The following is a 26403-nucleotide window of genomic DNA, read 5'->3' on the forward strand; positions in this document are numbered from 1 at the left end:
GGTGTTTCACAGTGTTGTGCTGGTTGGTGAGTCACTGTTAAATGTACAAAAAGGAGCAGCTGTTTCAAACTTAAAAGTAAATAACAGTCATTGGCGTATCGGCTTCACCAGCTGCAGGGTGACTGGAATACTATGTGGGGTTTCTCAAGCGTAAGAGGCTTTTCATCGAATATTTAGCCTTTAGGGACTTCCACAGTGCAAGAGACAGTACGATGTTAAAATTAATGAATAATCCACTTTTGATTTTGCATAACATCATGTATTTTTTGTAAAATGTTGCCCACTCCACATTTGTTGTGGCCTGGTTGTCCTGAAGGGGGGTGGTCTTTGCTCTTTTGGGGGTTCAGATCAGTGGATCTCCTAGTTGTCTGTCAACTGTGAGCCAGTGAAGCCCTTTGAGATATTCCTTGTGATTAAGGCTTGGAAAAATAAATGTGAACTGACATGGACTGGACCATGGTGCACGAGCGACGTCCACGATGGCAAAACAAAACAAAAAAAAAACAAGTCCCAAGCATAACAGCAATTATTTATTATTATTATTACAATAAATTTTCTCATTTCAAGTAGGAAGGCGAGATTGAAAACGTTAAAACGTTACTCTGACGGACCGGCACCAGGTGGCTCGCGGACCGGTATCGGTCCACAGACCGGTTGTTGGTGACCAATGGAATAAAGCATCCTTTCAGCTGTCCAAAATGAAGAATAGAAAAGAGGCAGAGGCCAAGAGTGAAAAACTAAGAAGGCTGCCATCTACTGGCCCTAGCCACAGATCAACTGCACAACGGTAGACCTAACCTAGTCTCATGCGATGACATCTCTGTCAGTGAATTTCCCACAAAGCAAATCCATACCCCATCCTGTCCAAGTGCACGTCCTTGTGCGTGTAACCGGGTTAAGGAAGAGTGTGCTGTGATCATCGGAGATTTTCTCCCCTGTCTCCAACCAACAGCTCCCTCCCCAGGTCTCCCCGGGATCGGCGTTTTGCATCGCTCCTCTATTTACATCCCTCGCTCACATTTTCCGTGCAGTGGGCGCAACCACCGCGACTCTCCATCACCGAACGAACACGGCTCTTCTCTTTTGTTGTTGTTGCTGTTGTTCTTGTTGACCCTACGATCGAAGAAGAAGGGATTTTCAATTATGTTGCCCAAACTGCACGACTGGATAATTTGAGGACATTTTCCAACGCATCTTCATCCTGACGCACACACGTGTGTTGTGGGTAAACAACAAAGGGCTCGATCGTGTCTGCGCTGGGTGTTGTTTTATTTTTCCAGCTCTTCTACTTCTTCTTCTTCTTGTTGCTTCCTTTTGTTCATTGGAGACGACGTGTTTCCCCATCAACACCCTTTTTTAGTGTGCCTGGCTTTTTGCTCAAAGACGCATCTGGAAATGTCGGAAGTGCTTCCTTTCAACGAAGAGAAAATGAGTCATTATGGAGACCAGGGCGACGAGGGACACCTTTCCTTCACCTGTCGCCTTCAAGACACCAACAACTTCTTCAATGGCTCGCAGAATAAACGTCCACCTAAGCTGGGACAAATCGGCCGGAGCAAACGGGGTACAATTTTTGGTTGACTTTCTGTAATTCACTGAATTAACTCATTGACTGCCATTGACAACAATAGACGTCCAATTTATCCCCAAACTGGGAGACCTGACCGTGAAAGCCCATGCTTCAGCGGCTTTGACGGCGTTAGACGTCCTATTTTTTTGTGTCTAGTAGGTTGGCAGCGAATCATCGAAAATCATAATTAATATAAGCAAAACAAGTTAAATGGCTTGGCACTGTGACTGCACCACTTTAACATCTACGTTTCTGACAACATATCCTCCTTTAAAAATCGGTGCAATTGTAGATGTGCTTGATCCGTCATTGGCAATGCAACAAAAGTAAGATGCGCAATGCCTATAAAATGTTCATTGCCCCCTTCCCAGGATGAACGCTTTGCATGATAAAGCATCGTAATTCCATATTCATGATGAGAGGGAAAAAGGCTATGTGCTGCGTTCCTGATGGCAAATCTCTGTGTGTGAGTTTGTGCATTGTGATGCCGTGCACGGACACGCACACCTGATGTGCATGGCTACGACATGCATAGTATGATTGTAGCCGTGCGTCATGTATGTATTGGTTGCGTATTCTACCCCCGTGATGCTGGCAAAAATGTCTCAGGCATGATATACTAATCATATATTTTTATTGTTAATATTACTTTTACAAGCCAATTTGGCACACTCATTATTAGTGATATTTTGGTTTATTTCCCATTCACTAATCACTCATCATATCCCTCTACCCCTTTCATCCACAGTTGTGATTGAAGATGAGGCTGGCGATGATGATGCACTAAAAAATGGAACAGAGAAGACCCCGGCGGATGCTTAGAGGACCCCCCATAAAGACATTTTTAAAAAATGATATGTACCAGATTTAATCCAAAGACATTGTATATAAGCACTTTGTTTCCTGGGGCAGCAAGCAGCACTTCCAAACACCCTCCTCTTCAAGTTAGTCATGGCCATCTGCGTGACAGCAGCAAGAGAGACCCCCAGGTGGACCCTCCACCTGCACACATACACCCAAAAGAAGGGGATTTGCCATAAATAAAAGAGCTGGAGAAGGATAAAAATCAGGGAGAGGATGCAGAAATGAATATTCAATAGAAACAAAAGCACACATTTCTGCTATAAGTCTCTAAATTATGTCTATGTTTGTACATAGAGAATACATTTTCTTGCACAAGTTTGGTATCTCTTTGTCTTTGTTTGGGGGAAACAACGTGCTTTGCAGTGAATTTACGACCATTTGTTGTTTTTGTACGTTGAGAGAATTTCCCACCAACTTAAATCTCGATGTTGCCTGTTTATGTTTCAAATAATTTGTTCTTTCTTTTCTTTTCTTTTTTAAATATTTTGCAGCTGATGTTATTTACTGTATTTTGGATGATGTACCTCCCGCCTCTGAGTGTAAGCTTCTGGGCTTTCACCTGGATTGGTTGATCTGACTGTACACACCCTATTGATAAAATATTTATACTGCATTGTGCATCACTGTGTGTGTGTGTGCCAAATCCCATGAGGTATATACTGCGCTGCACCGGAAAAGTTGTTCTTTTTTGTGCTTTTACATTGACTCCTAAAGATTGTTTGTTGTTGTTTATTAGGGCTAACACTTACTACCAACTCATGCATGGCAAATTTGAAATCATGCATGCCCAGCTGCAGAACTTCTGAAACTTGTGTGTATTCTTGAAGCACCTCGTGAAACAGCTTTGAATGACTAACCTCAAGCAACAGTCTCCATGCTGTACTGTATCACCCAATCTTACTTGTACAGTGGCCTAATATCTTGTAATAAAGGTGATAGCGAACTATTTACTGTTTAATGAAATGGGGAGGTAGACTGTTTTATGTTTACAAGTGTAGCAAAAACACATAAGTCTAGTTTTATATGATGAGGTTACACATAAGAGTGTAACATGGCAGACTTCAAATGCGTTGCTTTTACAGTTGATATTAAATTGTATATATGGCGGCCAAGAATATCTAAGTCCACTGTGAATAGGTACTACATCCCATTCCCCTGAAAGATTGGAAAGTGTCGTGAATGGGATCAAAAGGAATAAACAAACAATAACAAAAAAGGGGGGGAAACATGCTCTGTGCTCTCATTTTAACTTCCCTTTCTAATGGGGCTATTGTGTTGCAAATGGCGTTCATAAATTGCAATAAAAAATGAGTTCGCATTCATCAATCTCAGTTGGTCTCTGTCATCCAGGTTTGCTTTAGTTCATGGTCATTGAGAGGCAAAAGGTGCAAGGGGTACTGAGGCATAAGCAACAATGATGAGACATGACATTTCCAACTCTAAATGATTCATGTTGTGTGACGAGCCAGTTTCAGCGTGCAGCATCTGCTGCGATGTGCTAAGGGAACGCATACTGTACATGCAGGCGTAGAAGCACGCATGTCTCTTTCAGCTCCAACTGCAGGCCAGACTAACATATTGCTTGTCTCTCCCCCTCTTCTTAACAGACATGAAAGGGGCTGCCTGAGCTACCATGATAACACATTCACCTTGTATTCGATGGGTGCTGCAGTGGGTTCGCTTGCGGAACACTTTTTCACGAGCCTCCGTTTGATAGCATCTCTATCTGTAATGGAATGTTCCATACTCTTTCATCTCTCCAAACCTCCTATTCACTGCGTGGCGTGACCACATTATCCCGCCAAAGTGATCCCTTTTTCCAAGACAGCAGTCATCCATGACGATCGTGACGCTTACAAATGCAGCAACAGCCAGTGAGGGTCTGCTCACTTTAGGCTATGTTGGGGTATATTCCCTAATTAGGAAGCTTATAGTGAAATGTAATATACTGTCCATAATGAACGCTCATTTCACAACAGAACTATGCTGGAGCATACTGTAGATTTTGCAGATTTTTTGCTCATCTTATTTGCCCTAATATGTCCACAAATGATTCAAACTGTATCTTCACTTCCAGCTGGCCACATTACAATGTAAAATTAGTCCAGGAAGCCATCTCATCTGAAGGAGCTTTGCAATTACACTGCACACTGAAATAATTACTTCCTTTGGGGTTAAAGTGAAGTTTTATTAACTATTTGTCTGACACATTGGGAAATATTGTCTCCCAGGGACTTAACAGTGATGAAAAGAGCCCACAAATCAGATGCATCTCTGCTGTAAAAGATTTGTCAAGTGTATTTTACACTGACCCAGTGGAACTGTATGCACTTTAATGCAGCACCTTACATTTAAACAGATGCGCGGCAACACCAATGCTAATATAGCTCTCCTTTCCTGTCAATGGAATGTCAAATAAGATGCGTAAAGGGGAGAATTGTATGGCTGGATAGTTTTTGTCTTGTTTTTTTTATATATATTTTTTTATACCCAATGCCCATAATATAATCTCTTCACCACTTGATATGACCTTTGTTTCATGGTCTTAGAACTGGGGCAAGCCACCACATTGACCTCATGGACTGAGACAGCTTACCTCAAGTGAATTGACTGGATTTAATAGATGGAATGTCCTTGGAATGCACATGGATGAAAATATATTTGTATCTAGCGTGCGCACAAGTGGACATGGAAATGGGGGCCTATTTATGTTTTTTTTTCTTGTTTCAGTGTACCAATGCCGAAGTGTGACTGGCTGTGTGAGCTGAATTGGCATTGAGATCAGGTTTTCTCCCACTGATAGGGTCTATTCCCGGAATTCACAAGGACTCTGGTCATACACAAGAGGACTAAAATTAGGGAATGAAAATAGAACAAATCAATTATTCTGAAGGTATTACAGTAGCCTGTTGTTTCTTATTTGGGAAGTTATTTATATTAATTTAAGTTAACGTGTTTACTGCCGGCCAGAGTAAATGAATTGTCTTCATGGAGTATATGTTCTGGTAGTTAATAAATAAATTAAAAATATATATATTTAAAACTTCCATCAACATCAATAGAAGTTAAATCAATTTTTGGGGGCAGCTCTCGGTCAAAATGGATTGGACATCTACTGGTGTCAACTGGAGCCAGATTCAAGTCTTTTAAACCATACTTATAGTGGCTGTCAGCTAAATAAATCTTTTTAGATGACGTAAATCTTTCAACAATTTTGCCCTAAGATATCAATCCAATTTTATTTATTTATAAAGCATTTTAGCAAATTCTTGGCCTGTGGACTTTGTCCTTGGGTATTGTTTAAACAATAGGGTAAGAGTCCAAGTCCAGCAGATGGGACTGTCAGAACACAGTGATGAAAATATGGAAAAGCAGCCAAAAGGATAAAAGGACGGTACATGCCGCGTTAACGTTAAATGCTCTTGGTTGCTCTAGCAAGAAAAGAAATGAAGAGAGCAGAAAGTATAGCAAGACAGATTTTGGGAAGATGAGCAGATAAGAGGCTGGATGGGAAATGGGAAAGAGAAGGATAAACAACAGTGAGGGAGGATGAGAGAGAAAGAGAGAGAGGAAGAGAGAGAGAGAGAGAGAGAGAGAGAGAGAGAGAGAGAGAGAGAGAGAGAGAGAGAGAGAGAGAGAGAGAGAGAGAGAGAGAGAGAGAGAGAGAGAGAGAGAGATTCTCAATGATGAAATGAATGCCAGGGAGAAGCAGTTTTCAGACCCACCAGATGGTTTCTATGGCAACCACATCCCCAGTCTCTCACCCTCTCCGTTTCTTTCACTGCCGGGTTGCTCTGTTGCCGCTTTACGTCCATGCTGGGAAACCAAAGGCTGAGAAAGAGCTCTTCATTTTGGTGCAGTGCTGTTTTAAAGCAGAAAGAATCACTATATATATATCAATCATCCACTCATCTTGTGTGGATATACAGTGCATTGATTGTTGTGCTTTTGTTTGACAGTGTATTCACTACTGCACTCTGAGAGCTCTCTGTGTTTCCTCTTCTCAGTGGCTGATTAAGGAGAACAAAGAATTAGGAGCATGCCAATGTGTGACGACATACCCTTATATGACACTGCAAAGACTACTTAGAATAAATATTGAATTTCTGATTGGTGGTTGCAATCGAAGCTCCCATCATTGCCTTTGAAACAGCATTTTTCATTTATTTATATGAAAGTCTTTGTATGTGTATCCAATTCTGTTGCAAGTTACCACTTTGTATTTCAGGATTCCATTCTGACAGCTGTTTAAATTCTTTCAGAGCAAACGGTTTCCTCATGTGGTCTACTTCATTTCCTAAATCATATTGGGCGTGATCCATCATAGTGCAGTGTGCGCCACAAATGGGGTCATGGGGAGTTCATCATTTAAGAGACTTAGCATTTGAAAGCAATGCTCGCACAACCTTGGATCCTGCATCATTTTGCTAGAAACAAAGTTGTCTACTAACAGCATTTTCAAATGTTCCTCAAAAGCATTGCCATACTTAATGTCTGTTACTTATCACTTGCCTTAATTAACCTTATAAATGCATATTGTATGCTCAAGTATGATCAATTTCTCTACAGTAGGCTAGGAGCAGCTGAACACACACAACTTGCACACTATTCAGGAATATCCAAAAGTGGAATCGTAAACAAATGGAAGTGCTTCTGGGCCCCACATTTTATCTCATGCTTGGAGATCATTAAGAAGAAAAAAAAAGAACAAAATGGTTGAGCATTTTGCTTTGGAAGAGTGGGTGGGTCTACCCCAGGGATGTGGGGGCAAAAAGGCATGTAACTTTGTAAGTGTGCTTTGTGAATAATAGATGCTGACCCAGATGGAAATTGGCCATTGGATATTTAATTTGTCCTACATGTGTGATTGATTTGGCAGGGTCCAAAAATCTGTGAACGTGACTGTTCCGCATGCCTAAGAGTCAAAGGGTCATCACTAGGGTATCATGTCATATTCACATGATGAAAATTCTAAATCTCACTCCAAATTGACACGGTTTACATTCATTTTCTGAACCGCTTATCCTCACAAGGGTCGTGGGATGACATGGTTTTGATATGTATAATGAGTTAAGTAGAATGTAGAATATATTATAATCATTAACCCATCGCCTTGCAATTCGCACAAATGTGCTGTAACACACAGACAGTTTGTAATTGTTTGTCCCCCAACCTCACCTAGGCTTTATTGTTTTTAGGTAGTCCACTGTTTTCAAAAGTGACATATGACACTAAGTAATCTCACACAAAAGTCACATAATTTACTAGATGGCACTTAATGACACAAGTACTATAGTCATGAATGTGCATGGGAAGGTATTTTCATAATCATAACGGTCTTATGACCGTTTTATGAAATGACATGTAAGGCCAAAATAACCTGTGGAAATTTATAATGCTTATATTCCCACTGAAATAAACTATAAGGAAATATCTGGGAAATATAGAATGCTACTGGGGCCAAACATTATACAAATATCTGCAGCTCTTGAGTATGAATGAGCTGAAGGTGTTTTGTATCAACATTATACTGAGCCCTTGTACATTATTGATATGCAATTTGACTGCCCTGCATCAATAAATTATTAAGGAATTGAAATTGTTCAGTCGAGAAGCTCTTTGGCCACGATAAGATAAATGAGCCCAGCCGATTAAAGATCATCAATGGAAATGAACTCCAAAGTGCAATGAGCAAACGGAAAGTCTACCTAATTTCATCTCAAATTCTTCAAAAAGGCTCAAGGCTATTTGTCCCTACTGCCCATTACGTAACATTCCAGCTGTTCCGTCAGTGAGTAAATGGGCGAGAGCAAGGCCTTTCTTGGAGAAGACAGGAATACCAGATCCAAATGTTTCTCTTCTTAACAAAGTTGAAACTAATGCTTATACTAAGGTTTACTTGCTGCAGGTGATTTACATTGTCAAAATCTGGCCCTACGAGGTACAAACTACCACGACATCATTAGAATGCAAGTTTACCTTGCTAATCAGTCAGTCACCAGGCCGAGAAAAAATGACATATTTTTGGATGGGATATTCTGTGTGGACTGAAACAAACATGTTATGTCATGTGTTTTTCGGCTGGTGGTCCTCTATAAGCATATAGTGACTTTTTAATGATATCCATTTGTGACTCAGCTTCTCAAGTGGGAGGGAGGGGCGTATCTGCAGAGTTTTGACGTAGTTCATGTCATCCAGTTCAGTGTATTGGTATTTTGATGGTGAGTTGGTTGAACAACATGCATACACAAGACCTTGAGCTCAGACTCCAACAACATTAAATCGCCTCATGCCAATTGAAATTCCAATGTGATGTCCACTCTGAAACACCAGCCTGTGGCTATAAGCCTCAGGAATACCAACCAGCAGTCAGGCCCCTCCTTGCACTCTCTCACTCAATTTCTCTCCCCTATTCGGTCTACTATTGCCGTATTGTTACACCCGTTGTCAGAGTCGTTGAAGCATCAACATGCCAGACCCCAGACTAGGGGTCTCCAAAATACTGCTAAAACTGCCAAGTTTTTACTAGTCCGCAACAAGAGATTAAATATTATTGCATTTATCTGCACAAGAAGCTGACATTCACTTTACATTTTCATCTTTAACACTTTTTACACAGATCCAATGTGATTAATTCAGCTATCTTGGTTGTGATTGTCTTGACCTTTTTACTGTCGCATAATGTAAGTATAAAAGTTTATTTTGCAATCTTCTTATTACTCTGGATTATTTTGTTCCTTGTGGCCCTTAACTCATTCACTGCCATTGACATTTATGGACATTAAATCCAATTTGACTAGGGGGCTGGCAGCTATCAAACAATGCCAACTGCCTAAAACCTAATAACAATGTACTGTAATAAAATAATAGCGTAATATGACATATTTCACAATACTATATAATTTACTACTATAACCAATGAGCCATTTTATATATTATTGTCGTTTCATTATTAATGAATAGAGTACTGTACATACTGTATTAGTAAGGATTTCAGAGTACAATACATGGCACAATTTTTGACTCTGAAATCACATAATAGTCTATAATGATTGTTCAATAGATTGAAATTTGAAATCCACAGGAAATGAGTCTTAATTTGGCAGTTGGAAATCCTTCTTTTCGTCTTTTAAGAATTCTCCGCAGTGCTCTGATCTTACTACTTTCACTGTTTCAGTTACCATGGATACTTCTGACACAGAATCTTATTGGCTGCCTCCCTTTAAACTCTCTTTCAAGCCAGTATCAAGCTTTTGATGAACTTGTCTCCAAAACTGATGATCTAAGGTACTTCAAAGATCATCATTCTCATATATTGTCTTGACGGTCCTGCTAATACACGGAAAGACACGGAAGATGATTTGACACTGTCTCCCTCTCTCACTCTCTCTCGTTCTCTCACATACATGTGTGCGCACATACACACAAAGTGCATAGTGCATAGACCCCATAGACCCTAGTTGATGGAACTGAGACCAATGCAATCTTCTGCAGCGCAATCCACAGCTGGTGTCATCATCGATCTGTCTAAGGAGAACTGCAGAAATGTGTGAAATCAATTTTGTATTTAATTAAGGAGGAGACAGCCACTGTGGTCGAGTTGCCGAGGTCACCCTGTGTATGCTCCCTATGCGATAGTCACTGTAACTCATACGCAGGCATGCACGGAAGCATTAGAAAGACGGCGAAGCTGCTTGCTTTTAAATCACAATGCGGACTAATAGCAAAATCCAACAAGTGTCACAATATGGGTCAAAAAAGGATGTATGAACATAAGAGAAGATACCAACAATAGATATTGTAACAAATTTTGGCACTCTGAAATTATATATAGTGCAAAAGCAAGGCAAATTTATTATGATAGTAGAGCACTTTAACAACAGATTCAATAACTTACAAAACAAATAAAACATCAATGCAGTCAGCTAACAAAAAAATCCATATACGGTCTATAATACTGTATATACTGCTGGTTTCAACAAACATGCTCTTATAAAAGACAATAATGGTCAAATAAGATCTGCTTCTGTCCAGCCAAAACTAACACTAAATCTGAAAGCCTGTCATTTTTTTCTTTTACTGCTCCTGCTCTTTTTTTTCTTCTAAAACTACCATTTTTTTAAAATGTCATTCATCTCGGATAGAGCCTTCTTGGGCAAAAACAGTGTTGTGGTGAGTTCAGAGAAGATCAGAGAACATCAATGAAGACTGACCAACATGTCTTTGATTCCTTACTGTCAAAAATGTCAGAAAACAATATCAAACACATAACATTAATAGACAACTGTCAACTCAGCCATTTTGCACTGCAGTGTTCGGTGAACTATATGTTCACCTGTACTGTATGTAATATAATAAAGTAGAATGACAAAGTGTGAAATCATACTAGAGTTATTTTCACCACCACAATAACAATATTTTTTAAAAATGTGTTTTCAGATATCGGTTGTTGCAGCAACATGCAAGTAGGAACCTGAAATCGGTAGGAACTGTTCTCCACACTTGTTTCACTCGGTTGACTGAGCCGTTGGACTCGTTTCTTTGGTCTTTTACAGCACGCTGTTGTGACTGGTTAAAAAAAGTGCAGTTTTACTTTATCGTCGTTCCTAATCTGTGGTCTTTTCCCAATTTTGTTATTTTTTAAAGCTAATAGGAAGAGAATAAAGAAAACGATGGCTTCGGACTCTTGGGCCCAGGCAGTGGACGAGCAAGAGGCCGCGGCGGAATCAGTAAATATGCTACTTCACGTTGTTTTAGCTCTAACGGATCACAGTCTCGGGCCTAGCGAGGATACCACAAATGTTTAAAATTATGTTTTATTTTTGACGTTAGTTCAAGACAGATGACGATTAGGAATGCCGTGCATGCTGAACTGGCCTGCGGCAAATGCGCTCGTAAAGATGTTTTTCGTGTCTCATGCTAAGCTAGTTTAGCAGATGCAACTTGAATGGTAATTGATTAAGGCAGGTTTACACGGCCGCCTAAGGGAATGATGTAAGAGCTTCCAAAATAGCTGAGCTGAATTAGTAGAAGATTTCGCTTTCTGTTGGTCGGGCGTTCAAAGATTTAGATGTCTGGGACACGGCAAATCTCATTGCGGTTATCATAACATAATAATAGGGCGCAACAGTCTGTTAGATGTACTCAGACAGCCCGATATTTCCTCGTAATGTGATCGCAAATTTTAAGGTCAAGTCTAAATTTATATGACATGTCTTAAGGATTAATCGAAGGCGAATGTTTCAGTGAACTGACAAAATCAATGAAATAAATATTGAACAATTTTCTTCATCTCCATGAAAAATCTTAAATCAATCGCATAAAGTGGGCAGTGTAAATCCACCACAAGAGTACTCAGTTTTAAATTAAAATATAAACCTTTAAGGTCTCTCTCGGCTTATTTTTTCCCATTTTGCATGACTAAGTTTTCCTGCTTTTCAAAGAGACTTGTTCACAATTGAGTTTAATTTATTTAATAAGGTATAATACATATTAATGAACCTATATGGCCTGGTTGGTCTCTTTTTAACATAACCTAGATGGCTAAACTGTTGTTTTCTCTTTGATCAATTGTATGCACAGACAAAGATTCTGACATTTGTTTGTTAACATTTGTAATATTGATGTCCTATTGACACCCAAACATGCTTGACGATCTATTGTAAAGCTTGAAATTAACCAATAATCAGACCTTAGCGATAAGATGTTTTGGTTAGTCCAAATAACATGTCAACTCTTTTCTTTTCAGATTGGACACCTTCAAATAAAAGATACGCGTGGGGAAAATGGTATGTTTTAGTTGCTAAGTTTCTAGACTAACGTTTACCTCATTGGAATAGACAGTGATATTTGTTTAAATTTGACAAGAAAGGTGGTAGCAATCATCCAATTTCAAAATGAATTGGACGTCTTTTGGCGTTAGAGGCAACAAATTAGTTAAGCATGAGGATGTCTTTTTTTTTTTTTATGTAGGCACATCTGTACTGTCAGCAGATTCTGCAAAAACAACTGAAGTTGGAGAAAAATCATCCGGAGATAAGGCAACAGATGAGGAGGAAAATGGTGAGTGGATGCCTTTTTTAATTATATATTTAAAACCAAACAAACATTAATAGAAGGCTGACAAAATTGGATCACCCAATGATAAAAAAATGGTGCAGTACATAAATGTCTAAACTTTTTTGAGATTTGTTGACACCATGGATTTTGAAATGGACATTTTCTCATTTTAAACTGTTTTACTATCAATAAAATTTGGGACTACATCATTGCATTCAGTTTAAATTGTCAATATTGCATATTAGTATTTAAAATGCCAGAATTGTTCATTTCTATAGCGGTTCTTCAATGCTACTTTTTTTTCAACACCTGTTTTATAAGATCAGCTCTACCAAAAATAAAACTACATCATAATACAATTTATTTTCAGATCTATACATATATCACCTAAGCTTTTGCTTTAGTTTTAGTCTTTCAGCAGTTCTATTCTGTTTGCACAGTAACCCCTGGTAAATGTGATGTTGCGTGTGAATGTCAAAAGGACTGCAATAAATAAACCATTCTAGTGGAATATGAGTCCTTTTCACACGAGCGGAACCAGTGGGCCAGCAACCCATTAATTGTGTACGCGGAAGGGGTTGTTGCCCGCTCATGCAGAAATCATGCGCGGTCTTAAAGTTTGCGTAGCTTAGGGACACTCAAAAGCGGTTTCAAAACACTCCTCGCTAAACCTAAATGATATTTCCAAGCGCTTTGGGTGAAACCGTGGTTCACGAATGAGATTAAGCATGCCACATTTTGGAGAAAACAGGACTAGTTGACTCGTCTCACTGATAACACAGACACGTGCCAAAACCTGGTTTTGAAAGACGACGCATGTTACGATACTCTGTACTACCGAAGGACTTTGGTCAGTGCCTTGAAATAACCAAGTTCGGTACTCGGCTCTATAAGAAGCACAATTTCAAAATATGTTTTTTCACCCTCCCACAGACGACAAAGCAGCACAGTCGCTATTGAACAAACTCATACGAAGTAATCTTGTCAACAACACAAATCAAGTTGAAGTATTGCAGAAGGATCCCAATTCTCCACTGTACTCTGTCAAATCATTTGAGGAGTTACATCTGTAAGTGCATCATTGTTTCGTTTTTTAAATATTAATCTTCAAAACGGTTTTATTTTATGCATCTCAAAATTGAAATAAATGCTAACGTACAAAATGGTCTCAACTTGTTAAGCACCAATGCAAATTAGTCGTTCAAATGCCGTTAGGTCGTCATATTCTTCCACCGAGATGTTTTCTTTTGTATGTGCAGCAAAAAGCAGCTCCTCCAGGGTGTCTACGGAATGGGTTTTAACCGCCCTTCTAAAATCCAGGAAACCGCCTTACCTATGTTGTTAGCCGAACCGTGAGTATACCGCCCATTGGTTGTGTTTTAGTTTATTTTATTTACCTAGTGTGCACTGCTGACACTGACTACTGAAGAGCTCGGTGCATTTCCATCAAATCTATTTTTATGATTTTTGTTTTCCCCCTGTAGTCCACAGAATCTGATTGCCCAGTCTCAATCAGGAACAGGAAAAACAGCTGCCTTTGTTCTCGCCATGCTCAGCCATGTCAATCCTGACCACAAGTATCCCCAGGTTATTTTTTTAACATTTCTATTAAATGGTTTTAGTTTCAACACTTGTGTGTGACTTATGAGCCAGCCTTCTAACTTATTTTTCTCCCCATCAGTGCCTGTGTTTGTCACCCACTTATGAACTGGCGCTTCAGACTGGCAAAGTAATTGAACAGATGGGCAAAAACTATCCTGAAGTCAAGTTGGTTTACGCCATCCGTGGAAATAGATGTAAGTGTTTGTCTGCTCAAAATTTTGTGTCATGGTGACACATCCTGGCTCCAGCGTATTTTGTGTTGAAGGGTTTCTCTTGAAATCTTCCAGTGCAGCGAGGCGTGAAACTTCAGGAACAAATTGTCATAGGCACGCCTGGAACCATGCTGGACTGGTGCGGCAAGTTGAGATTTATCGATCCTGAGAAGATCAGGGTGTTCGTGTTGGATGAGGCTGATGTCATGATCGCAACACAGGGTCACAAAGACCAGAGTATTCGCATCCAGAGGTAAAAAAAAAGAACATTGTTTATTTTATCCATTATTCATATTCAAATGGTCTTTTTGAAATGATGCCAAGGGCTTATTTTTGCTTTTTCCTCCTGCACAGAATGCTGCCTAAAGATTGCCAGATGTTGCTCTTCTCAGCCACGTTTGAAGAAACAGTTTGGGACTTTGCCAAGCGCATCGTGCCAGGCCCAAACATCATCAAATTAAAAAGAGAGGAGGAGACACTGGATACAATCAAGCAGTACTATGTGTTGTGTAACAGCAAGGAAGAAAAGTTTGAAGCTCTGTGCAACATCTATGGCGCCATCACAATTGCCCAGGCCATGATTTTCTGCCATGTGAGAAAGCCCATGTCCGCTAATGCTTTCCTATCAATAGAACGTGAATGCCATATTATTTTCCTTGTAGATATTAGTTTGAAGACCTTCTAAAAAAGTGGGATCGTTTCTCCACATAAAGCGATGAGCATTCTCTTCCTTGAGTGTCTTGCTGAAATGCAAACTGATGACTCTGCTTTTCTTTTGGGCAATCCAGACAAGGAAGACTGCAGGCTGGCTGGCGGGTGAGCTTTCTAAGGAGAAACACCAGGTGGCGCTGCTCAGTGGGGAAATGCAAGTGGAGCAGAGGGCTGCCGTTATTGAACGATTTAGGGATGGAAAGGAGAAGGTCCTTGTTACCACAAATGTTTGTGCCAGAGGTGAGGAATAAATCCGGACTAAGTACGATGTTATTAATCAAGATGAACGGTAATGGCAGTGAATGATTCAGTGCCAGTGAAAAAAAGAAATGATTGTAGGTTTAATTAAAAAAGTCATAATTCGTGCAAGAAGTTCCATATTAAAAAAGGTTAAAGACTTTCATTTCTTGAATCGTCATACCAGGCATTGATGTGGAGCAGGTATCCGTGGTCATTAATTTTGACCTGCCAGTTGACCAGGAGGGTAACCCGGACAATGAGACATACCTGCATAGGATTGGTCGCACGGGTCGATTTGGCAAAAGGGGACTGGCTATCAACATGGTGGACAGCAGAATGAGCATGAACATCCTCAACAGGATCCAGGAACATTTTAGTAAGTATTCTGCCACTGTCTCTGTTGTGCATGAATGTATTGATGGTTTCATGACAAACTTAATGATCGATGGAGAAGGGAAGATTTATTGTGATGGTCCTTGTTCAGCTTTGTCTACAATACCTAATACACTTGTAACTGCTTTTCAAATTTAAAAAGTGATGAACTCTATGCAGTATTCATTTGTTGACTACCTTTTTTCCTCATCTCTGTTCCAGAAAAGAACATTGAAAAACTAGATACGCACGACTTGGATGAAATAGAGAAAATTGCCAGCTAAGTATTATTACATGGGCCGATGAATTGGACGCCAACTACACTTGTTATCTGTGCCCTGCAACGACTGTATGCTTCTTTAAAATGTCTTTTAAGTTCTTATTTTGTTTTAAGACGGACTGGTGGGGGGTGGGAGGTAATGATTTTGGGCCAGCGGACAAATACTGCACGGTAACACACATTGAATGGACTTTGGTCTGTGAAACATACCCCATTTCACTCTTTTTACTTCTTGGAATAAATTGTTATTTTTAAAAAGTGTACAAGATGTACTGTCAAAGGTTTACTAAAAGCGCATTTTACTCGGCTGTTTATATTTATTTTAGCAGTTATAACGAATGTATCCTCAGGCTATTACTACATTTAAAGCCTGTGGAAAGGGTGAAGTTGGGTATGCTCCTGCTCTGAGTCCCGGCGTACCATTTTGGATTATGGTTAGATTTTAAGGGTCTATGCAATCATAGTGTACACCTATGGTCAAATGACAGAAATGAATTCTAAATTAAGCTCAGTTTTAGCTTCAGGGTGTGTAGCCAAATGGCAAACAAAGGCTGCCAAATGAGATGTGACATTGCTAATCATCAACACATGAACATTTGAGATCATTCTTAGTTGCACACCATTTTATTTGAATAGTATTAGGATAGCTCAGCTGTACAGTGTACTCATTTTTGTTAAACATTTGTCAAATGATGCTTAGTTTTGTTCCAAATCTGGACCGTTTGCATCCGATGTGATTTTGTCTCGCCATCACTTCAATCAGGGTTAAACATGGCTCCATTACATTCTTCACTTAGACTGCAAAGTTATAAATGATTGTGAGTTAAATACACAAAGCCTTCCTTAAGTGCATTATGTACACATATGGTTCTGTTATTGATGATCCAAAATATTGAACTTAACATGCTGAACAACACTTGAAATGTTTATCTATTGAACTCTTAAACCAAATGTTGAATTGACTTGTGGACCTATGCCAATCAGATTTACGGTTACATCATGGTCGCATTATAGTAGATGTGTACACATTTAAAACAAAATGTGATTTATTGATAGTATCACTTCTAGGAAGTGCAAAAACACATTCCTCATGAGGTTAACTTTATCTGCCACAGGTCAATTTAAAAAACAACGCAGCTGTCCATCTGGCAGTGATTGTTTTACTGGTTGAAAGGGCCATAACTGGTCAGTTTGAACTTTCAACAAACCTCATATAAGCCCGCTGGTGAATTTTATCCATAGACAGCTTACAGGAACTAGATGCAGCCAAATTGGGGCCTAGTGACTGTGTGATAAATAACCACATGAATTATCTGTGAAAAAAATAGTATGCAGTTTAATTTGGATGTGCAGTATACAGTGGGAATGTGTGTGTAATATATGGTATAACTTATGATGCACATGCTCAGCAGCTACACTCCACATATTGTAAACTTTTGTTATCAGAAGCTACCCTGTGTTCATGTACACAGTATGTAGGCTCAAGAGTGACATGTTGAAAACCACATGGATTTGTGTGATCGTTTGAGCTGTCTTCACAGACAAGTTATGACATGTATTAAATAAAACAATTTGTAGGTGAGCAGGTGTTTGGAATATTTTGTCTCACAAAACACTTATACGGGCTTTGATATTGTTTTACACGCACAAACACTGATTACATGAACTTTCAAAGTTTTGCATCACTCGTTGGTGGCAGCCGTTGAGGTTTGTTGTGGTGGCAGCAGGTCTGATAGAAAAGACAAATAGCAAAATAAGTATAACTAATATGCAAACAGTACTACTGTAATTCACCCTAAAGTTGCCAACAAATCACTCACCTGACTGATTATAGTCCACCTGAGTAAGGAAGAGGCCTCTGGCCGGAGCAACTAGATTGGATGGATAAGCCAAAGAGTCCCGAGCCTCCAGAATTTCTTTAAAATGGCTAAGTGAGATGCTACCCTGACCCAAAGCCACCAGGGCCCCCGTCATTCTACGCACCTAAAGCAACAAAATGGCTTTATTTCAGTTATTTGCACATAAGATAGATGCACAAATTCCAGCACTGAGTTTGCAGAATTCCACCAGAGTTCAATGGAAACTTACAAGAAATAACTAGAAATATGTCAATGCAATTTAATTAGGTTCCACAACAGAAAACCTAAAAAAAGAAATGTAATGGTTTATGAAAGGGCAAAAGCAATGTTATTGATGCTGCTGTCAGTGCAATGTAAAAAAAACCTGCAGGCTGCCACTTTGACACCTGTGATCTAAATCATGTTCAGTTGCTTATATTCGGGCAACATATTTTTCTCTGCTGGTGACCAATATTGACATCATGTGGCCATACCTGGAAGAGAGATTAGACTGTGTGTACTTAGTATTGATGGCATAATAGTTTGCCATCCAGCAGAGGCGGATATTACTCAACATGGCAGTCAATTTCATTGCAGTATATATACATAAAAATACGTACCTGTTTATACAGAAAAGATTTGCTTTGAAAAGTTAACTCCCACATTGGTATCTCTCTGCAAAACAAAATGGAAACCACATCACTGGGCATGCATGAATATTGTTTCACATTTACTCTACTCTTTTAAGAATGCAAGGAATTAAAAAGCAAAATGACCATTATTGTTCAAAAATATATCCTGAGATCCTGCTTACCTGTGAAAGTGCTCACATAAAAATGCTCTTCCAGGTTGTATCCCGACGACATCCAAGCTCTTGACGGGATTTTTAAAAGGCAAGTCGGAGTTGACGGCCCTGAAGCTGCTGAAATCGTGAGTCCCGCCCAAAACGGTAGCCGCTTCCTTCATGGCCCCCACATTGAGCTCCCTAAAAACACGTGTACACTATGATTACAATTACAGAGTACACCATGCTTACAACAAATAGTATCAGTTCAACTGTGGCAAACATATACATATATATAAAAACAGAAACAGAGGTCTGAGGTTACCAGGCCCCGTTTTCCCCAATATTGTACTGAAACAGAAGTTGTGGGTCGATTTCCCGTCCTAATGACCTTGCCTAAGTATCCTTGAGCAAGACCCGAACCTGATGTAGGTAAATACACATATAGTGTCAAATTGCTTGGAGTGCCTACTTCAATCTGGACCCAATTATTTGAACGCAAAGCTATTATTCTGTTGCCAAACTGGCAACAGGTAAATTGTTACACTTGTTCTGCCTATGATATATTCCTGGCATGGATAGATGAAAAAGATATCCATTGTATGTCCTAAATGTGAGGGAAATTGGATAATAATTTTCTGCAAATCATCAACCTAAACACCCCTTGACTTCGTGATTCCTCATTTGACGTATTTATGTTTTACCTGCTTTAACAAAAACAAAAGGGAGGAAAAGATCAGTCTTGGGGGAAGTGATGATGAAGGAGAAGATCAAACAGGAAGTCTGGGATGCTCAGGGGCGGAAAAACAAGGCTGACGCCGAAAATGAGAGATGGAATAACGAGGGGAAGCAAAAAAAAGGGGGAGCGATGGAAGACAGAGTGGGAGTAGAGAGGGATACGTGTGGGTGTTGCTTGGGATGCGTATGAGCCTGCAGCTTATCTTGGCCTACTTTCCCACTTCCCTAAAAAAAAAAGACGCAAAATGAAATGCCCATACAGTATGTGTTCCCTGAAATGTGTTTCTTCACGCTCCTCCTCCCAATATCAGCCAAGACAACAACTTTGCGGCAACAAATCTTTTTTTCCCAAAGCATTCTTCTCTCTTCCTTTTCTCGCCTCTCCATCCATTGTTTATGTTGTTTCTGTCTGTTCTTTGTTTTTGTTTTGGGGTTGTCAGCACTGATAAAATGTTAAGACTTGAGTTGAGTGGCCCTAATTTGCAGTTCCGGCTGGGCACGTGGATTATTCATGTGTCTAACATGGTATTGTTTCTGCTAGGCTTGTTGGGAGCGTATTGAGGAGATTTATGAATGCGGGTGCGTGTGCGGGTGCGTGGGTGTGAAGGGGAGAGAGACGGATTGAGCTCAGATTTAATGCCCGCTTTCTATATCTATATAAGTGCTCACACTCATATGCAAAGGCGCATACACACGTACTCACGTGCTACGAAGATTCCAGCACATGTTGCGTTCGATGAGGGGAAGCTGAGAAGGATGGGAGACCCCCAGGGCTATGCGGTAGACATACGTTCGGGAGAGAGCTTGAAAACGGGCGTGGAAATCAGCTGAGACGTGATAAGCCCGGTTGATGCTGGAAAAAGGGAAAAGTAGTATTTACAAATGTATAATGAAAGCGTTAGGCTCGTATGCAGCCTTTCTGATTCGATCCTTTGATCATGTTTTTAACTCAATGCATCGGTGTCTTAATTAATCTTATTTCAAAAGAATGGAAGAAGGATTTTGTTGGAAAAAAAGAAAATAAAACAATATTTGATGTTCGTTTTATGTTTAGTTTGACACAAAACTTGTAGAGTGGCAAATAATGGGCTTTCAGCCTCTTTTTTTGGAAGAATATGTAATCGCTGTAATTCTGACATTAGCCACCTGATGGTACAGTGGTTCTTTTGCCTGAATTCGGTACACGCAGCGTGGGTTCGATTCCCACTTGGTGATGGTATGATCGTGAGTGCGGTTGATTGTGTCTCTGTGTGCTCTACACCTGACTGGTGACCAAGCAGTTTAGTTTATTTCCCCTTTAATCCAAAACAGTTTCCTTTTTTTAGTGGTGCCACCTCATTTTTAAAAATACTTCTTACATGGTGATTTATTTAACCATTGAAATGTAGCAGGGTTGTATAACAACTCTCTTCTGTGCTGTGTCAAGGTTAAGCTGTTACTCAATTTTCGTTGGGTGGCTTAATTACTCCTTTTGCCCTAACGAACCAGTCATTGCCAACAATCCCCTGGTGACAATATTTCTCAATGTTATGCTCATGCATCAAGTATTTGAAACAATTAAGCCTTGACCAGAGTCCACTAACATGGGTGCAAGAGACCAGAATGTTCCTTCAAGTTAGGCTGCAACAAGGCTTGTGCGACAACTGATCAAAAGCATCCTTCATTTTCCCCTGAATGGGAACAGATGGTTTTCTACTGCAAGCCATAAAACTCTGCATGGGTCTTTGTCTAAAATGCCAATGCGGCAGCTTTTATACAAAAGGCAAAGGCATTGTCGGAGAGCACAAAGCTCAGGGGAGCTAAGCGCTTACGCTCAAATATTTAGCATCGGTCCAGGATGAGATGCTCTTTGATGTGCATCCAGCAGGGGGACACTGTACACTTTAGTGTGTGGCATTTAGACCGCCGTCTCTTTTGATAGAGTGGCCAGTGATGGGGAAACAATGATTCCATCTGTGTGAGCTATTTGGATGTAATTAAGGTCGGTGCCATTTCCGATCATACATCTGCTTTGAATCCAAACTATGAAGAATGGCACACCATCAAACACAGAATGAAACGGACAATCACTCATGCTCACCACCGAACCGCTAAGACCGACTCAACCTAGGGTTCGATCGAACTCAGGTTAAGCACCACTGGCCTAGAACCGATTTTCTGTATTATAATGCATACATTTATGAAACCTATATGCGAAACAAAAAACTTGAAATATAAAGAACAAATGTTGCAGTACATTGATGCATTCGTGCGTCTTAAATAGATGGTGCACCTCATATTGGGGTACAACACCATTTTGCGACAAAGGTGGGTTCTTGTTTTTACAAAGGTCATACCGAAAAGAATCCATCTGGAAAAATAAGTGTGCACCCCAAATCGTCACCTCCTCCCCACAGGAAAAAGGAAAAACAAACATTACTAGGACTAACACCGCCATGTGACATGTCATCACAACACAGCAGAGCCGACATCTGTAAAGCTGATGTCTAAGATAAAAACAAGAAGAAAAATACTGCTGAGTGCACAAAAAATTGATAACCAATTTTCCAACATTCAGTACATATGTATCAAAAACTGCAGGGATATTGTATTTTAGTTTGTATGAATCCTAACAGACATGATGAATTCTATTTCTGCACAAAAAAACGTGTTATTCTCCCTTTAAAACAAATTCAATTATTTGATGCCAATGTTTACAGACAAGCTTTTATACATAAAACACTTTCAACAAATTGGATACTGTGGCAATAATGACATCGAATCAAAACACTGCCAGCCTTTACAAAAGGTATTGTGTCAAATATGATATCAGATGTATACCTACATGTAATTACAGGTAATAAGACAGCATTCAAGTCCATAATGCTTCATTTTGTTGCCAGTACAGCTCAAAGAAACAGCTTATGCCAGCATTCCCATCAGTGAAATTCTATTCCTGATAACCCGACTCAAATTTATATATATGATTAGCTTTTCTACATTCCACATTTAGTGATGCCACACAATACCGACTTAGTCAGGCTTGAGCCGTTATATTTAAGCATGTGTACGAAGGAGGTGACCATCTGTGGGTGGCACAGTAGAAAACGATGCTACCCAACTCAATGCATCATGCATGCAAAAGCACGCGTAGGCCTATTTCTGTTCACAGAGTTACATTATAGATCTCTGTGGCTGTGTGTATGCACTCGGCGCATGATAAGAGAAAGTAGGTTACAGGCGAGGGGATTGGTTCCGACACATGGCACAGGGAAAGCCTTACGTCTTATTATGACACCTGCTGAAATGCGGATTGACAGCGATTGCAATTTACACATACCCATGCATAGACATCTATTTTAAAAGTATTTTCTTCTCATGATAAAAATGAAAAGCCAGATGAGTTATTTCTGGTAATATGGGGTTGTTTGTCTTATAGTGGTTCAAATATGAATAAAGAAGCTTTTTGCCAAGTAACTGTGTGTGCCTGGATATTATTAGAAAATAGCTTGAAAGCATTTTTACTGATGATGTCAATGGGGAACTCCAAAAAAAAAATCACCCTGGAGTCAAACCCAAGTTTGGGAAACTTTGGGTAAAAGGAGACAACGTATTTGTGTTTTTCTTCTCTGTAAGTTTCACCATTTGAGAAGGTTATTTCTATTCAGTGAAGCAGGCGCATACGCGTGTGTTATTGGATGCTACAGAGCAAAAAGCAGAGCAGAGATAATCCTTCCTAACCTTCTCTCTGCAGGTTGGAGGATTAGTGGGATGCAAGTGGGATGGTGGGAGCTTCCCTCTTTCCTTCCTCATCTCTGCCCCAGTGTGACCCTAAACAATTGGCCCACTCTGCTTCACTCTCACCTTATGGGGGTTCCTCAATTTAATATCATCCCACTTTCTCCGTTTGAAACTACGCACCAATGTGTCGTGAGAGATTATCATGTGACTTCTTTTGTCGGAAAATTGAGATGCAACGATGACTAATATATCTTTTATTATCTAATTCAGGTGGCCCGACCTGGATTTGAACCCAGATCCCCCACTGTGAGGCCGACACGCTAACCCCTCAGCCACCGGGCCACCCTGTTTGTGTTTTATGTACAAGTTAATTTCATGCAAATATAAGAACTACTTGGGAGTATTGCATTGATTGCTATCAAGGTGACCTATATGGAGGCTATAAATGACTGTGTGATGCAGTTGTAAATTATCATAGCACATACTTGAAGATATGAACTACGTACCGAATTTGCTCATCTTTAAGGTGGAAATTGAGTGCCTCCACCAGAATGTCTTCAGTAAACGGCAGCTTGTCCTTCTTTCGCTGCAAATCAAAGTGGGCTGAGTTCGAAAGAGCATGAACACCCTGGTCTGTCCTGCTGGAAATGGACAGAGACACTGGGTTGAGGGGTCTCAGTCTTCTTATTGCGTCCTGCACATAGCCATAAGGGGGGAAAAAAAATAAAAGAACCACAATAAGACCTCAGGGAAATGTTAAGGGCACACTTCCATAAATACAACCAGGCAAACTTAAATTTACACCTCTGGATCCTTTAGAATCATCCACTTTAATTCAGAATTAGGTTTTTAAAAAGTGTTTTCTTAAATGTTCACTCATTGGACGCTCTTGATGACAATAGACTTCTAATTCAAGTTTCCATGTCTAATTTCAAGTAGGGCGCCATCTAGCGTTGAAGATGAGAAGTGCATGGAAATGTATGCTAAATTTAAGCTTCTTTTGCTGGCCATACAGCTCACCATGCAGATAGATTGCAAAATAATTAGTACTGATGACGCCCATGAGCTGCGCGGTATTTTTAGATACTGGTATTCTCTTTAAGGTCTTGCATTCTACTGCTTCATTATTTATGCGTTAGTTACCTCTAGGTGATCTTGAACCCCCTTTTTCCCCAACTGCTGCGGAGGTACTTTGACTACGCCACTTTGCAAAACAGAAACATAGTTAATATGCTGAATACATCCAATGCGCGTTGTGAATTGCCTACCTGTATTTAGTTCCAATGTATTGGAATAAGATGAGGTAGCGCCTCTGATTGCACATGACCTTGTTCAATCTTTTTTGTTTGATTTGTATATTAAAAGATTCGCATGATTCACTTTAAATTAACGCATCGAATTACGCTATTTAACACGGGCCATTGTGGATGTCGTGCTGCAAGAGGATATGTTACTGTTCAGCATGCTGGATGCAAGTTGCATCCGGGTGTGGTTGTAGCCCGGGAAAGGGACTTTAAAAATCGTGGGGACATTTCGTGAAATGTGTGGTTTTTTGATGCATTACGGAGAAAAATATTGATTCGACATTTAGTGTGCTTATGGTGCTTTAACATTTACTCCAGCTATTTGCAGTAAAAAGCATCTGGAGGACATGCTCGGTTTGGTCGCTTTTTGATGACATCACCATGTGAACTGGTAATTTGTTTTGTTTAGTTCTAGTCTGGTTCTCTCTAAACTTTGTATATAAAGCTTTATAAGGACGAGGAAAATATAATTACGAGAAAAAGACGACGAACAACATTAAAAAGTTGTATTTTTTTTATTCGCGGAGAAATGTTCACATTTGACTTATTCACTATACGCCTGAGAAATAATTTAACAGCTCATTCGTCCATTATCACACACAAAGCAAACAAATAAACAAACAAAAATCTAAGGAAAAGCACTATACAATAATAAGGATTTTGTGGGGTTAGGGTTTTATATTAAAACGTTATAAGTTGCACTGTTTCAAATTAAAAGCAAATGTATTGACATAAATTACAACCAAACTTTGTTTTAAAATATGTACAGAATAAAAACATGGAAGTAAAAAAAACTTTTACTGGATGAAGTTTAAAATCACTAGTTTATATTAAAGTCATTTGATTTACTGCAGTACCCACAAGTCGTCACTGGTCGATGCTCTTCTACTCCCACATGGGTCTCCGTCGCTCACTCCCCAATTCAGACACCCCCTCACCCCCCCTAGTTGTAGTAATTCAGTCACAGTGCACTCCGATCGTCTTTTTAGTGTCAGGGTGCCACTGGGAAGAGGCTACGACGAAACTGGCGACCAGTCACCGAGCGTCTCCTCGGTTTATAGCAACAAGCCGCTGCGGGCGATGACACTGACACACTGAGTTAGGAATATACGACGAAGACGCAAAAATGACGGTGGATTTTGAAGAATGTATCAAGGATTCGCCCCGGTTCAGGTAAGACTGCTGCGCTAAAAAACGGCACGCCTTCTTTTACGCATGATTTTCCACCTCTCGGTGGGCTGCATGCACCAACCAACAGGGTGGGCAAATCATGCATTCCTAAATGTCATTCAAAATGGAATTCTATACTTATAAATGTTATATCTATGTATATCATTTAGAATTATGCATTGTAATTTTGGCTCAGTATAAAAGGCAAACGAATCAAATGCTTAGTCCAGTTTGGACCCTTTTTCTTATGATGGTGCTCGTTAACTCATTGTCTAGCGTTGACGCGGATAGACGTCCATTTCATTAAAACTGGGAGAACTGTATGCAAATGCTCATGGGTGCGTGCCATTGACGTCGCCAGACGTCCAATCCATTTCCTCACTGGCAGCCTCTCCCAGTCAAAATGGAGTGGGCGTCTAGTGCCGTCAATGGCGGCCAATAAGTTATTTGATGTGCTGAGTTCATTCTTAAAACCGATTGTATGCGCATCTCTGTGTATGTGTGTGTATGTATGTATAAAATGGCCTTGCTGCATCAGCAGGAACGTATGTATAGTGGATGTCCTTGCAGCTGCATTTGTCTCCATCCTGGCCAAGCAGTCAGCAGGGACGTGAGAAAGATCTCTGCAGGGGACCGAGCATTTTCCCAAGGAACTTATAGTACAGCTGTTTGACCACCCCCCAACACCCCACCCCTTTCTTGCCTGTCCACTTTGGGTGTTAGAGGCTGCACTACAGCCACGTGCGAGCCTGGCTTGTAAGCCTCTCATGCAAATGAATGGAAAAACCTAGCCTCATCGCGTCAGCGTCTGTCACCGATGTGTTGCTTCCCTCTAGTTCGCTTACAATCGAGTCTTCCTATAAACAGATGCAGGATATTGACACACTCTTTGAATTAGATGGCGAGGAGGATAGGTCACAGGAAGAGGTTGAAAAAGGC

General features: G+C 40.1%; 4 protein-coding genes across 4 annotated transcripts in view; 3 read left to right on the forward strand and 1 right to left on the reverse strand.

Annotated features, from left to right (window-relative positions):
• The first annotated feature begins 829 nt into the window (after positions 1–829).
• LOC144076301 (calcium/calmodulin-dependent protein kinase II inhibitor 2-like) lies at positions 830–3636 on the forward strand. The gene is made up of 2 exons (XM_077604025.1): positions 830–1564; positions 2319–3636. The coding sequence occupies exons 1-2, from the start codon at positions 1396–1398 to the stop codon at positions 2390–2392; spliced, it is 243 nt and encodes an 80-aa protein (XP_077460151.1). The 5' UTR covers positions 830–1395; the 3' UTR covers positions 2393–3636.
• A 7292-nt stretch (positions 3637–10928) lies between these two features.
• On the forward strand, positions 10929–17492 carry LOC144076094 (ATP-dependent RNA helicase DDX19A-like). Its single transcript, XM_077603665.1, has 12 exons — positions 10929–11163; positions 12183–12222; positions 12407–12496; positions 13427–13562; positions 13753–13845; positions 13978–14080; positions 14175–14289; positions 14383–14560; positions 14662–14899; positions 15096–15258; positions 15443–15634; positions 15853–17492. The coding sequence occupies exons 1-12, from the start codon at positions 11107–11109 to the stop codon at positions 15912–15914; spliced, it is 1467 nt and encodes a 488-aa protein (XP_077459791.1). The 5' UTR covers positions 10929–11106; the 3' UTR covers positions 15915–17492.
• pusl1 (pseudouridine synthase like 1) lies at positions 16516–24494 on the reverse strand. Its single transcript, XM_077603670.1, has 8 exons — positions 24259–24494; positions 24134–24194; positions 23497–23684; positions 19974–20123; positions 18563–18733; positions 18369–18423; positions 17731–17893; positions 16516–17639 (listed from the first exon to the last, which is right to left on the reverse strand). Exons 1-8 carry the CDS (start codon positions 24312–24314, stop codon positions 17593–17595), a joined length of 891 nt encoding a protein of 296 aa, XP_077459796.1. The 5' UTR covers positions 24315–24494; the 3' UTR covers positions 16516–17592.
• Positions 24495–25204: 710 nt separating this feature from the next.
• Positions 25205–26403, forward strand: part of acap3b (ArfGAP with coiled-coil, ankyrin repeat and PH domains 3b) — a 42876-nt gene continuing 41677 nt past the window's right edge. The window contains exon 1 of the mRNA XM_077603674.1: positions 25205–25467. Coding sequence (XP_077459800.1) covers positions 25421–25467 — 47 coding nt within the window. The 5' untranslated portion in view covers positions 25205–25420. The remainder of the gene's footprint in view (positions 25468–26403) is intronic.

Source organism: Stigmatopora argus, chromosome 6, assembly GCF_051989625.1.
Source record: "Stigmatopora argus isolate UIUO_Sarg chromosome 6, RoL_Sarg_1.0, whole genome shotgun sequence".
Lineage (NCBI taxonomy): Eukaryota > Metazoa > Chordata > Actinopteri > Syngnathiformes > Syngnathidae > Stigmatopora > Stigmatopora argus.